Source organism: Tenrec ecaudatus, chromosome 14 (assembly GCF_050624435.1).
Source record: "Tenrec ecaudatus isolate mTenEca1 chromosome 14, mTenEca1.hap1, whole genome shotgun sequence".
Taxonomy (NCBI): domain Eukaryota; kingdom Metazoa; phylum Chordata; class Mammalia; order Afrosoricida; family Tenrecidae; genus Tenrec; species Tenrec ecaudatus.
The window spans coordinates 7,921,072-7,935,554 of NC_134543.1; the positions used below are offsets into that span (position 1 = coordinate 7,921,072).

Genomic DNA, 14,483 nt, shown 5'->3' on the forward strand with positions numbered 1-14,483 from the left:
ACAGCCCGGCCGAGCATTGGCCAACGCGAGCAGCGCAGTGCAGCGGGTGGGCGGGGCAGTGGCACTCACCCTCGCAGGCGTAGCCCTGCCGCAGGAGCCCGACCATTAGCGAGGTGCAGTGGCTGCACTGGGTGGGGCTGGGGAAGGACTTGATGCTGAACTGGTGCGCCTTCGGCTGGAAGCAGGGGCAGAGCAGCACGGTGAGCCCACTTTGGAGGCTAGGGCCACACAGGCGGGTTCCAGGACACAGATGGCCCGGGGGTTCGAGGGCTGGCCGGGCAGCCACCCGGAGTGGGCTAGTGGACACACTGTGACACGGCCGCACATGGACCAGGGCAGGTGGTCGTGGGGGAGAGCGAGTCGCCCATGAACGACAGGCAGCACGTGTGCAGAGCTCAGACATAAGCAGCTGCAGAGGCGGCAGCCAGCCCTACCTGTGGCGTGCGAGACGCAAGGGAGCTGGTGCGGGGCAGAGCCCGGGCATGAGTGGGAGGGCAAAGGGAACCACAGGGCGGTGGGTGGGGACACAACATATTTCACAACCAGAAACTCCCTGTTATGTAAAATACCACCAGTCTACTGACTCCAACACTCTAAACCCAAAGGCCTCAGCTGCCAGTGGTGGGGCCTCGGTACTCCAGAGTGCAAAGAACGCACACAGGACAGAGCACCTGCTTGCTGCCCCTGCCCCTCAGGGCCGCCCGCCCCCCCGGGGTGCATGCTGGGGGAAAGGGGTGGCGGGCAGCCTGGGCACTCCAATAGAGATAGGCCACTATCAGCTGGCACACACTCGCCCACCTGCAGACCACACACGCTGTGTGCACGTATGTGCGGACGTCAGGGAAGGAGCTGGGCAGAGACATGGGGTGGGGCAGACTGGGCCAGGGCAGGGCCTACCTTGGGTCCGCTGAGGGCGAGGGCTGGTGTGGCGGGCAGTGGCGTGGCAGCGGGCCTGGTCAGGCCCCGAGCCAGGTCCTGAGGGACAAGCAGCAGTTGAGTGCCAATGACGCGGCCCGGGGCCTGCTGGGAAGTCTGTCCTCTGCACCCTTTACCGTGAACAGTCCCGCCCCTTGACTGAGTGCACTGGGAACCTTGCTGAGAGGCCGAGGGCAATCCTAAAACTAAGGAAGGTGTAGCTCTGGCTGCAGGACATAGGCGTGACCCCTGGGGGGCTCTTACTTCTTGCTGATCTACGCCTGAGGGCACAGACATGGACGGTGACACTTCTGGCTTTGGCGTGTGGGCTTCCTGGTCCCCAGCAGAGGCCGTCTGTGGAGAGACAAAGGAGGAGGGATGCGGGAGCATACAGGCTTCTGTGTGGTGGCCCAAGGCCCTGGGCAGGGCTCTGAGTGGGTGACACCTTGTTCTGCCACAGGTAGGACCCATCCCCAACCTCTTAGCCTTCTGCTACTCTGGTCGTGAAAGGACATGTCCCCCTGGGTCATCCTCAGAAGTGACTTGACCTACACTTGGCCCCCACGGTCAGCCTCGATCTGGGGCTGGGTCACCTCCAAGGTAGGAGGACTCCACTGGGGGCACAGGGCTCGCCCCGGGAGCCAGGATGCATCTGGTCTCCCAGCGAAGGACCTGATGCAAATGTCATGAGAAATGGCTCCCGCGGGCTGCTGCTGTCACAGAAGCACATGTGCCCTTGTGTGGCTCACATGTGTGCGCCCTAATGCATGCCCCTACACGTGTGCCCATGTGTGTGCTCCAGGTGACGGCCAGCACACATGATGCTGGCCACGGGAGCACTTCAGACGCCTCCCTCCGCAGCCTCACCCCGCACAGCTCAGCCCAGCCCAGGCCGGGGAGGCGGAGCTGGCGGCACCGCGTGTGGTGTGACTCCGGCCCACAGGGTGGTCCTGGCTGCAACCGTTTAACACCTGTGGCTTTCTTTTCCACGGCAACTTACCCGAAACGTCAGGTCGTGCGCGAGAGGCGCGCTGTTGAAGTACTCAAAAATGGAGTCCTGGAAGTCTGGGAGCTTCAACCCTGTGAGAGGGACAAAGGTGAGGTCAGGGCACCTCGCTCTCAGGAGGGACCCCAGGAAGGGGACTGACCATCAGGATTTCCCAGGAGCCGGACGGACAAGGTGATTGACCACAAAGCTCTCTGCGGAACCTTGGCGGGCTCTTCTCAGCTAGAGCCGCAGGAACACCCCCAACCCAAAGGGGGGCCAGGGACCCCAATAACTGACACAGGAGCCCTGAGTGCAGCCCCACTCAAGCCGCCCAGAGATGCAGGTGGGTAGTGAGGGCTGTCGGCTAACTGTGGCCTGCCACCCACCAAACGTTGCGCAGCCGCCAAGGAAATGGCGTCCTGGGGGCCATTTAGAAGTGCATACGAGATAAGCAGACACCGAAGGACAAGCGCTGTCCAGGGCCGCGTCTGTGGAACCGCCAGAAACGAGAGCCTCCACCAGGAGCCGGGGAGGAAGGGGACGGGGGCTGTTGAGGGGTGAAAGAACAAACAACTAAACGCACGGTGGCCTCGAGCAGGGAGAACTGCCTTAGGGCCACAGACGGAGAGAGCTGGGGCCCGGGTGGGAGGCCGCGCTGCCAGCGTGTCGCTGCACTGCACACGTGTGGGAACTGGTGACTGGGGCGTGTCCTCACAACAAGGAGGTGGACATGGGATGCGAGGGGAGAGTGGTGACGGCTGGGCCCTGTGAGTGTAATTAGTGTCCCGGAACGGTTCCCGCAAACATGGTTGAAACGGCACACGCCCCGTTTACACATACATGTTTACTCACGCACCTGAAAGAGCAACCAGGTAAGAAAACCTCAGGAAATGTCTCAAAACCAAACTCCCTGCCACTGGGTTGAGTCGATTCTGATTCAGAGACCCCATAGGGCAGAGCACAGCCGTTGCTGTGGGTTTCTGAGACTGACTCTCTCTCTATGCTAGTTTCAAACAGCTGGCCTTGTGGTTATTTGCGGCCCCAAGCATAACCGACTACGCCCCCAGCGCTCCAAAACGTAGGGAAGCCTGAGGAGTCCTTCAGAAAGCTGTGGTGAGTGGAGCCCGTATGGACCGACTTCCGTGTGCAGCCTCCAGGACTCAGATCACGTCTCTGGTGCAGGGCCACTGGGAACGGGCAAACACAGCCTCGTGACAAAAGAGACACGTGAGGCAAGGACTGGCCGCCCGAAAGAAAAAGATCAAGCTGGGTGCACCCCACCCTGTACACTCGGGGGAGTTCCAATGGGCCAGCGAGGGAACGATGCCAGGCCTGGCAGCGTCCAAGTGTTGGAGCACACCCAGTGGACCCGCTGTAGGAGGAAGGGGCTGGGTGCTGACTCCAGAGGGCAAGGGCAGAGGGACGGACTCACAAACATCCAGACACTCGAGTGGCAGGGTTTAGACAGACAGACAGAGACACGCGCTGTAGACAACGTCAAAAGACCGGAATCAACATGAAACTATCTGAACGTATGTTCCAGAGAGCCTGAATCCTTGATATATGAAGAACACTTTGGAAAAATCAAGGAAAACGCTAACTGCCTGGTCTTTTCCCAGGGAGCCTAGGACCCAGAGGAAAAATTCGGAGTGAAAAATGCAAGCAGCCTGTGGGTCCATGAAGGCTCGCTCCACACTGCTGAGTGCATGCAGACAAGTCTGCTCTGAGCACAGGGGATGGCGGGAGGGGCTATGGTGGGATGGACCTGCTTCCTGATTTCCCCTCCGACACCTGTCACAGCTTCATAGAGCCAAGAACCAAGTGTCATGACAGCCACGGAGAAGGGGAGACTGTTCTCAAAGGGAGCTGGGGGAGCAGGGAAAGGGCAATCCAGAGGGAAGGTGGGAGGGGTATTGAAGTGGAATACAATAAATGATGACCTGATATGTAAACCCCCCTCATTCACTATGAGAGGAGGGGAGAGGGAGAGAAGGAGGGAGATGGCGGGAGGGGGGTGGGGGGAAGCAGAAGCCCCGGATGTGAAGACTCAGCAGCTTAGGATGCGGGATTTTACCAGGATCAGCTCTAAGTTTTTCTTCCATCTTTTTCTTCAGACTTTCCATCTCTTCTTGTAACTCTCTGTTTCTGGCTTCGGAACCCTTCAGTTGGCTGAAAAGAAGCACAGCAGGCTCAGGGTGTCTGGGAAGAGGCACGCGTGCGAGGGACAGGGCGGCACTGTGTCTGAGCCGGCAGCCCCCATGCTGCACCCCTACAGCGGTTTGGCCAGGCCCCTTGTGCCATCTCCAGCCTGTTTTAAATGTGAGCTCAGCATCACAGGGAAAACCCGAGCTGCCAAGTGAAGGCTCAAGGTGACAGCCACACCTCAGCCAGCTCTCCCCCAAGGCTGTACCTGGTTCTCCAGGGTAGAGAGGCCACGGCTGGTGCCAGGCTCTGCAGCCCCGCTCCCCTCCCCACCCCCCAGGCCCAGCACACCTTTCAAAGGCGAGGTTGGCATCTTTGACCTTCCTCAGCTCCTCCTGCACCAGTTGCTTGGCCCGGATCTCGGCCTCGAGCGCAGACTGCAGCTCCAGGCGGGCAGACATGTCCAGCTTCTGACTGCGGCGGACTTTCCACAGCGGGTCCTGCAGAGGGCGGGGACCATGCCGCGATGGCTCAGCAAGCCACAGAGGCCCTTACCAAGACAGCATGTGATGCCCCCCCACACACGGGCGAGGGCCACTGTCCCTGCGGTCTACCGACTACAACCTAAGACCCTTCGTACAGCGGCTCGATTTCCTGTATCTTGGCGCAGTCTACCTTCGCGTCGTCCTGGGGCCTAAGCTGCGGGACTGCTCAGCCACCGTGCCGAAGAGTGAGGACGAGAGACGGAGACCACCGGGAAAGGGGAGCCCGGTGGAAGGCACCGAAGAGGAGGTCCACCTTGCCATCATCGCCCAGCGTTCAGGTGGAGTGGCAGCGAGTCTCGGAAACTTTTGAGGAGGCTGGAAAACCCCTCCTGGAAGACTTGACCGTTCATTCCCTGAACACAGCTGAGAATGCAGACTTCTCTGTCCACAACACCGAGAGAAGACTACTGTCGGGAAGGCGTGCCACAGTGACGTGGCGGCCAGCGCTCCCGGGACCTCCGGTACACCTGGCTCGGGTCTTTCCAATCGCCTGGTGCACACGAGAGCTGGCCAGGGAGTGAGGGAGCAGAGTGCTCCTCTAAGAAGGGACGGCGTGCCAGGAGGGCCCAGGCCCTGGACAAAGCGGACAGCACACTGGTGGCAACAATGGTCTCAAAACCCCCGTGACGAGGGTGGGGCAGGGGCTCCGACCAGCAGCAGCAAAGGGCAACACGGGGATGAACACAAGCTGAACGGCTCTGACTGGGTCCATCCGTCAGTGGATGAGAATGGCGTGTCCTGCTCCGTTGGGACCACACGTGTCCCATGTTGAAGGATGGGAATGCTCGGGGAGGAGCTGTGCTGCTGGCCAGGGAGTGTGCCAGGTAGCTGTGGGCTGGGAGCCCTGGTGGTGCCACGGTCACTCGGTGGGCGGACGGCTAACCACAAGGTCGAGGTGAAGAAAGACAAGGCTTCCTGCTCCGGTAAAGGTTTACAGCTTCGGAAACCCTGGCAGTCCTGCTCTGCCCTCCAAGGTGGCAAAGGAACTGAATCGCCTTGAAGGCAGTGGCTTGGTGGTCCCGGCCCACAGGGCACGGGGCAGGAGCTGCAACCACGGATGTGTCTAGGTGCCAAGTTAAATCCCAGCTACATCTTTAATAACGTGGGGCTCCCTGTGCCTTCAGCCTTGTTCCAGGAAGGAGCGAGCAAGCTGGATGAGAGCAAAGTGCCAGTGCCAAGTGGGACAGGTCTGGTGCCGTGGTCAGAGATGGGCACTGCCTGCCCGTCGCCCCTGGCAGAACGTTTTGTTTTTCGTCTTCGATTCTTACAGAGAGGCCCAGTGCCGGCCCACCCTGGTAGCTCAAGTCTCCATCACAGATAGTGCGGAATGACTCATCCGTAAATGATAACTGAAACACGAGTACTCCAGCCATCCTGGCCTCCACAAGACTCTTCCCGAGACCCAGACCCAACCTACCAGCGTCCTCGATCCCAGGCTGGAGCTCCTTAACGCCTCCAGCTCTTCGGTCATCTTCGAAGCCAGAGCCTGAAGGTAGCCCCGGGCATCCTTCTCGTCGCTGACCCTGGATGGATGGAGGGAAGCTGACACCACATCCAAACACCAGCTACGCAGCACGCTGCAACCAAGGGCCCCTGAGCGGCCCCTCTGCCTCCCTTTCGCAGGACACAGGCCAAACAAGTTGCCGCAGTCCGGTCTGTTGGTCAGATGGAGAACTGGCCTTCTGCGGCTAGCCCACTGTGATGCCCGCAGGACAAACTGCTGCCTGGACGCTGGGTATCAGGGGACAATCTTGAGAGCTGGGCTTCCTGCCCAGACAGAGTCAGGTGAACTGACTGGTTGGCTCCGGCACTCACCACTGAATGATCTCGGCGATCTGGGCTTCCCAGTGCGCCACGGACTCCTTCTTGGCCACCAGGTCCTGCAGCTCGTCCTCCAGCTGCCTGTTCTGGGCCGTGAGCTTGTCCACAAAGGCACAGAGCTGAAACGCAACCATTTCCACAAGCATTACACTCGGTGGCCCGAGCAGGACGCCGACGTGGCCACAGCGCCACATCCTCCTGCAGCTCTGGGACGTTGCCTGGACCCTTTGGGAGGGCTCTGGCAGGCTCTCCATTACCCCGCACTGCCACTAAGTCTGAACCTAAACTGAGCGTGCTGACGAGGTCAGTAATGGGTGGGGGGTGAGGGTGTGGGACTGGCAGGTACCCTTTCGTTCTCCACGGTGAGTTTCCTGCTTTCCTCACAAAGCACGGCTCGCTCTCGATCGTGTTTCTCCTTCATCGTGCCCACGGCCTCCTCCAGCTCGTTGTGCCTGAGGAGGGGAGGGGAGGGGAGGAGTGTTGAGGGCCCTGTTTGGTGGGTACCGGTGTCCCCTAGGGGCGGGCTGCAGTGGCCGGGGGCTGCGTTCAGCTCACCGCTCCCGCCTGGCCTTCTCCAACTTGTCTTTCAGCATCAGGACCTCCTTCTGCAGGGCCAGCTGGTGGCCCTCGGAGTCGTGCACCTCCTTGCGCACGCTCTTCACCTCGAGCACATGGGAGGCCTCACGCCTGACCAGTTCCTCCTCGTAGAAGAGCACCTTCTTCTCCAGCTCCGACGTGATCCTGGAGAGCTCCTGCTGGTGCTCCGCAGCGGCCCCGGGTCCCCGGCCCCCTTGCTTCATCTGGGACAAACCATGGCGGTCAGCCATGCGCCCCGCGAGAAGCCGACCTCACACGAGCAGCACTGCACCAACACCGCCCACCACCCGGCCCTCAGAGGGACGGCTCCGGCACCCAGTGACTAGTGGGCCTCTGGGCAGGTCTAGGGGGTATGGTGCCCGCCCTGCCCAGGGAACACCCAGCTCTGCCTGGGATCCAGAGTCCTGTCCACATGGCCTGGCTATAGTCCTCACGGCCCAGCACAGCCACATGCAACGCCACATGGCTGCAGTCTGTGAGGCTGCCTTGGCTCCCGTGGCCTCTACCCTGGGCTCCCCGAGCCTCTGCTCCACGTGACAGAGGAGGGACTGACGACGGGTGAATCAGTAAGTAACTGGGACAGCCAACCCTATGACCCAGTTCATGTTGACCTGCACTGGAATGCAGGCTGAGAGAGAACCCAGGGGCCATTGGGGCACTGGGGCAAGGAGCAGTGGGACCAGTTCAGGAAGAACCCATAGACACAACTCGGGTCAGGGCTGCACTTGACAGGCTGAGAGGACCCTTGCTTGGCCCCTGTGCATGTGGAGGGGCCACAGGGAGAGCTGGCCTGAGGCATGCAGAAAGCAGGGAGCGGGTGGTGCTGGCCACAGGGGGATGGGGAACAGCAGACATGGGGAAGCCCTGAGGCCCAGGTCAGGCAGTGGGCTTGCAGGTGAGAGGGGAGGGGAGGCCCGTGATCCCCAAGCTCCACATGAGCACCCTGAGGCTCAGTGAAGGGAGCTGAGGCTGCACCCCCTGCCAGTCCTCAGGCAGGCACACCCTGCTCCTCTCACTCAGCCAGTATCCCTGTCTGCCCCTCCGGAGCCCCAACTTGCCTGGGGCCGGCCTGTTTTTGCTCTCATGGCAAGAGTAGGGGGTGAGCTCTAAGGAGTGTTCCAGAAACAGACCCTGTGCGGGATGCAGAAACCCAGGAATAAAGGAGGCCACACTGTGGGTCGTCCATGTAGGCTGCGGGCCTCACTGCCCCCTTTACAAAAGGGAGCCCCAGAGGTGTGGACAATGGATCCAGCCCTGGGAGTGGTGGCGCAGGAGATAGATCCGGAGGTCCTAGGGAGCCTCAGGGGCAGCCCCAGCCCACCTGCTAGCAAGACCACCACCAACTGGTCTGACAGGGAAACGGGCGCCATGGCCCAAGCTTTGTCTGGGAGACCCCCTGGGGTGAAGGCAGCCTGCCAAGCAGGGGACCTGCGACCGGGGCCCCCGAGAGTCCCTCGGTACACGAGGAGGGCAAGCCGAGCGCTACCTTGAGGGTCCCGAGCTCACTTTCCATTTGCTTGCAGAAGCTCTCGCTGTGTTCCCGCAGCTTGCGCTCCTTAGAGGCCTCGGCCACGGCATCCTCCAGCTGGCCTTCCAGCTGTGGAAAGGAGAGGGGCCAACAGTGACCACCGGAAGCCAGTGCCGGCCTCCCAGTGGATGGATGCGCTCTCCCAGGGTCCTGTGCTTGCTCAGCCTTCAGCCCATCCTGTCCCAGCAGGGCGATCTAGTCACCATTCAAGTGGGTCACTGGGGTTATTCTCCGAAGGGCACGAGAGCCCAGGCACGAGCACAGCTCTTCGCAGGGCTCACCAGCGTGAGCTCAGTCAGTTCTTCCCCACGCCCTAGGGCTGCGAACCCTGACTCTGAGGAGACGCGGCCTCCTGGGGAGCACCGCAGGGCAGGAGCCCGTCCTGGCCTCACAGAGGGCAGAAGCCGGCTCATGGAGCTTTGTTGAGAGCTGGCCGACGTGAAAGAAAACAGCACTTATGTTTAAAAAAAAAAAGTGTTTAGCTGTTTCCACTACATAGTTTTTCCAAAATAGCTATTAAAAAAACAACAACAAAAAACCCTACCCAACTATTTATATCTAAGACATGAATCAAAGAATATGATTTAAACACTATCATTTTCACTTCTGACGTGGAGCATCTACACCAGTGTTTCCACAGGAGCTCTGGGCTAAGGATTGAGCTGCTTAAAGGGGTCAGCAGTTCAAACCCACCAAAGACTCTGCGGGAGGAAAATGAGGCCATCTGCTCCTGCGAGGCTCACAGCCTTGGAATCACGTGTGGGGCCCTGTGACAGTGTGGGGGTGCCTCAGTGAGTCAGTCCTCAGTGTCAGGAAAGTTACAGAACCTCTGACCCAAGGCAGGAGCACGGCATCTATATCCATGTCCACGGCCTTCACGGGTGGCAGGCACTGTACCGCGGTGCAATTCTGCTATAATGGGGTGCACCAAAAAGTAGGTGGGCTTTCTGGAGTCCCCATGTCCCTGAGAAGGAGGCTCTCTTCCCGAATTCACGGAGAGGTGGGACAAGCATGAGAGGACCTGGGTGAGGTGGCCTGGGCCCTAAGACCAAGACCCAGGGTAGAGCCGTGGGCATGATGCAGGCTCGCCTCCTGGTCGGTGCTCAGTCCCGCTCACTACCTAGCCCGCTCCGCTGGGACCGCTACCTCTTTCCTGGACTTCTCCGACCTGCGCATCTCCTGCCGCATGGAGTCGATTTTCTGCATGGCCACCTCCACCTCCTCCTCCTTGTCTCGCAGCTGCCGCGACACCTTCTGCTTCTGGGAGCGGAGCTCGGCCATACGCTCATTGAGCTCGGAGAACTCCTGCAGCGCCAGCTTCCGCTGCTGGTGGGCGTCTCTTAGTTCCTTGCCCTGGGACTTGATCCGCTCGGAAGCTTCCGCTAATTGCTGAAGAGAAGGCATTGGGCACGGGGAGCTTTCACTCAAAGGAGGCTGGGATGGCCTCAAGGCCAGCCAGCCATACAGACCATAGTCAAGCGTCCACGTTCTCAGTAGAGACCATGTCCGGCCCTCAGCCAGCCAGAGGCAACCAGGTCCACCTGGCCCAGCTGCTAAGGCCCACCTGGCACACGGAAAGGCCTTTCTGGCCACGGCAGGATGGCCCCGGAGTCGGTTCTAGACCACCAGCCCAGCCCTGGGGGCAAATCCTGGACATGGGATGCTCACATAGAATCCGTGAAGAACATGATACACGGAATGCGTACATTTTAAATCCCAGAGTGGTCGATTCTTCACTAGGCACGCCCTGTGGCCTCATGTGGCACTGGCCACCCTGTTGCCCACTTCCTCCAGCACCTGCTGCTCAGGGGCTAGCTGTCCATCTGACAGGGTGACTCCCACCAGGGACCCACCAGTGCATTCTGCTGGTGGTAAAAGACAACTTGGGTGTGAACCTGGGGGCAGGGGCTGTGCACTGGGCTGCTAATTGTGAGGTGAACCGTCCGGAACAACCTGTGCCATGAGGGTGAAGGTGGGCTTTCTGCTCCGGTCGAGTCAGTCTCGGAAACCTACGGGCAGGGCCAGCCTGTCCTAGAGGGTGGCTGAGTGGCCTGGGTGTGAGGGCAGGGTCTGTTTCAGGGGGCCCAGTCTAGGGTAGGGATGAGTCAGAGGCAGGGAGTATTTGCACAGACAGCCTGTTATGTTCAAAGCGCTTGTGGGGTCCCCCCAGTTTAACCCCATCTCTGTTGCCCTTCAAGAGAGAGGGAAGAGAGCCCCCCCAGGGCAGCCTGGGGAGGGGGGCAGGCAAGGGATGCTGTTAGAAGCGGGAAGTCCTGGCATCTTCTGACCCCCTTTCTTTTAACACGGGGGAGATGTCGCTGCCTCCTCTGCAGACAGGGGTCTTTCACACAGTGCCCTCGGTCCCACCCCTCCCGACTCAAGATGCGCAGCTACCTTGTGGAAGTCCTCCTTCTCTTGTCGCGCCATGCGGTACTGCTTCTCCAGGCACCTCAGTCGCTGCGCAGAGTCCTCCTGCTCTTGGCGGAGAAGCGCCGAGTCCTCCCGCTGCCGCTCCAGCCTCCCGGAATCTGACAAAGACAACGACTGAGAGTGTTCCTCCCCACATGGGGAGCACCCTGTCTGCCCACCTGCTGTACTGTGGCTGCATGAGCCGGCCCAGGCCGGCCACTGACCGAGTGAGGGGACCAGAGTGGTGAGGCTCAGATGGGAAGTGGGAAGGCGGTGGAGAGAGCTGCTCCAGGTCAGGGACCTTTGGGAACCACAGAGCCCCCAGAGCAAGACAGCCACACAGACACAGAGCCAGGACACCTGCCCAGTGGGCACCATTTAGAGACAGACACACGACCAAAGCAATTCCCCTTGGAGCTCCCAGCAGACAGCCTGCTGGGGTCCAGGGTACCAGGAGGCACAGCAGACCCTGGTTCTGGTTGACAACGATCTCGATGGGGCTTGAGGAGCACACGGGGCAGGGCGGAGGAAGGACCCTCAGCGGGCACTTTCCTTGTTGCACTCCTGTTTCCTGAGGAGACTCGTGCACGAGAGCAGGGCCCAGATCCCAACCCGCCCGCACACCTGCGATCTTATGCTTCAGCCGGTCGATCTCTTCGCGGAGTGCTCTGATCTCTTGGTCACGGTTGGTGTTCCCCAGGGCACGGGTTGAGCTGTGGAGGGCCTGCACGGTCTGTGTGGACTCTGGGATGGGAGAGACACGGATGTAGGTGCTGGCAGGGTGCCTGCAGGGCCCGGGGTGCCCACAGGGCCTGCCTGCCCACCTTGCAGCTTCCGGCTCAGCTCCAGCTTCTCCTGCTCCAGCCGCCGAATCCGCCTCTCGTAGGCCTCCGTCTGCAGGCTGCTCTCCAGGCCCCGCTGCACATCCTCATCCTTGCTCAGGCTGCCACACTGCATCGCACTCTTCAGAGAGCCGCGGTCCGAGAAGGGGCTGCCAGACAGGGTGTCACCAGCTGTCAGCCTCTCAGTTGGGGGCACAGTGCCCACCAGCAGTGAGCATCCTGGGCCATTGCTCATGGCGACAAGAGGAGACACTGCGAATAACCAGTGGGTGGCCAGGGACCCCAGAGGAAAGCCCGTCTGCAGTGGCGGGGACCCACTTCTGAACCCTCATCTACGCTCCCTGGGAAACAAGAGACCCAGCCGTGCGGTTTGTGGGCCAAAGGCTGTGCCCCTCGGAGGGCAGAAGGCAGCCAAATAGCCAGGGAGGCCTGGGTGGTGTGGACATAGCACCCCATCTCTGCGGGCCTCCCCTACTCTATCTGCAGATTCAGGAAGCTTTACTCAGCTACCCCCACCGACACCAGCGTTCTGCTGGCAAAGCACAGCAGCTCCCCAGTGACCAGCTGCTGGGGCCACACACGGGCACCTGGCTCAGCAGCGGACTTGTTGGACCCTTTCATGAGAGGCAGTTCTGTCGCACTTCTGTGACAAAGACTCCCACCAGGGAGCCCACTAAGGGGCCACACACACGTGTACATGTCACATACGCACACACCTGTCCCCCAGCCAGGGGGTGATCAGGGGAGGGAGCCAGGGGTCTCTCAAGAGCACCCCCAAGCTGATGCACGGGAACAGCGAGCCCACACGCCCTCCCTCTGGCATTTCACACCAGAAAGATAATCCAGGCCAGTTTTTCCCATGGGCGACCCCACCCGGGGGCACTGCAGTGGTACAAGGATCCGCTGTAGCCTGCTCTGCATCCTGCACCGTGTGCTCAAGCACTAACGTGGCTGATGGCGGGACGCTGGGGGACGTTTGGATTTGTTTCTTCCCTGAAAGGAGGTCAGTCAGTCAGGGAAATCAGTTAAGAAGCCTGTGGTCTGACGGTCAGTCTCAGCAGCTCTCGGAAGGTAGGGCCTTTCATGACAAGCTCTGGGGGCCCTGCTCCAGTTCACCAGCCAGCCCCTAATGTCCCAGTCCTCTCCTCTGGGGGCCCGTGGCCCACCCTCACCCCCACCCCACCATGGTCAAGGTGGACAGCCAAGACTCCTCAGGAGGACTGTACCACAGCCCGCCACAGGGGTCAACGGGTGGAGGCTGAGGTCCTCACACCACAGGCATGGTGCTGACCAACCAGACAGATATGGTCAGCTGATACCCATGTCGCAGCAGGCCGACAGCACACAGTGCTCCTTCAGCCTGGCGCTGGGAATGGCCGAGTCCTTTTTCAGAGGGTGGGAAACGAGGCGTGCAGGGACCACCGGTGGCTGCAGGGCCTGTGGACGCCCGAGGGGAAAGACTTGTGCGGGAGCCGAGAGCACCCATCTAAGGGCCAGACCTGGGTGGCACGTGCCAAGCAGACAGCTCAGAGGGCAGGAAGGATGAGGGCAGGCGGGAGACACAAAATGAGTAAGAACTCAACGGAAAAGTAATTTTCTTAGTGAACTTTCAGCCGAACCACAGTAGAGTCAGCGACGAGGGTGAAATGCAGGACAAAGTCGCCAGCCAGGAGGGGTGTTTCTGAGTGACCCTTCCTGCAGACCCTACAGGGAGGAGAGGAGCCGGACCTACCTTTCTGTCGTGAAGGTGAAGCCAATGAACGGCAGATGCAATCCCGAAAAGCCGGCGTGTGAGCCAGGAGGTAGTATTTCCTGCACGAGAGCACACAGAGCATAAAGGACACCAGGTTCCCACACAGCCTGGGCAAAGGGCGCCCTAGGACATGTTACTGTCAAGAGCATGTGTGGGGGTGGGGGGGTGTCTGGGCGCTGGTGTGCGGTGCCGTCTGCGTGTGAGCTAGTTCTGGCATGTTTTCAGTCTGTACTCCCGGCTGTCACTGAGCACGCAGGTGACAGCAATTACGACGAGAGTCACAAAGTCAAATCCAAACCCACTGCCTCTCCCTTGACTGTGATTCCGAGTGAGCCTCAACAGGACAGCTACCTCCATCCTCCAACCACGGGCCAGCAGCAGGGTGGGGGGTTGAAGTGCTGACCTTGCCATTGGTTAGCAGTTCCCATGTTTACCCGATGGTGTGACCCGGGATCCTGTGACCGACCACCCGAGGGTAGTGAGTCGCACACAATTATTAAGCTTCAAAGGCCAGGGCTGCAGCCACCAGGGTGAGAGCACTTGGACAATCATGGGGCAGAGAGCCAGGACCAAGCAGGTGCATCTCCTCGCCCGAGTTAGGGAGGTTTGCAGGGTCTCCTAGCCAGGATCAGGCAGTCTGAGAGGAGGCTTCAACTGTACTCACCGTGAATGTGGTGGGACCATCTAGCAGGGGACCCCCCCCCCCAAGCTAACATTGTCACTCAAGTGTAGGCAGCGCCCATTCCAGAGCTCAGAGCACCCCTGGCTTCTTTCCAGGCAGCCTGTAATGAGGTCCAGCTCTTGTCTGGAAGTCGAGTCACCAGCCAAGCCTGTGATACAGGCAGATGCCCTGCTCGGTGCGCTGCCAGGGACACTGGACGGTTTCTCCCGGAGACCCTCTGCTCTGCTCAGAGGCTGGGAAGACCACCGCCACATTCCCCAA

General features: G+C 60.4%; 1 protein-coding gene across 1 annotated transcript in view; it reads right to left on the reverse strand.

Annotated features, from left to right (window-relative positions):
• The window catches only part of CDC42BPB (CDC42 binding protein kinase beta), an 84,646-nt gene that overhangs the window by 7,733 nt on the left and 62,430 nt on the right, over positions 1-14,483 (reverse strand). Inside the window, 16 exon segments of the mRNA XM_075531951.1 lie at positions 70-175; positions 898-975; positions 1,180-1,269; positions 1,916-1,995; positions 3,978-4,072; positions 4,397-4,545; positions 6,008-6,113; positions 6,406-6,530; positions 6,758-6,863; positions 6,967-7,211; positions 8,495-8,605; positions 9,683-9,925; positions 10,931-11,064; positions 11,570-11,689; positions 11,770-11,936; positions 13,520-13,599. Of these exon segments, the coding sequence (XP_075388066.1) occupies positions 70-175; positions 898-975; positions 1,180-1,269; positions 1,916-1,995; positions 3,978-4,072; positions 4,397-4,545; positions 6,008-6,113; positions 6,406-6,530; positions 6,758-6,863; positions 6,967-7,211; positions 8,495-8,605; positions 9,683-9,925; positions 10,931-11,064; positions 11,570-11,689; positions 11,770-11,936; positions 13,520-13,599 (2,035 nt within the window).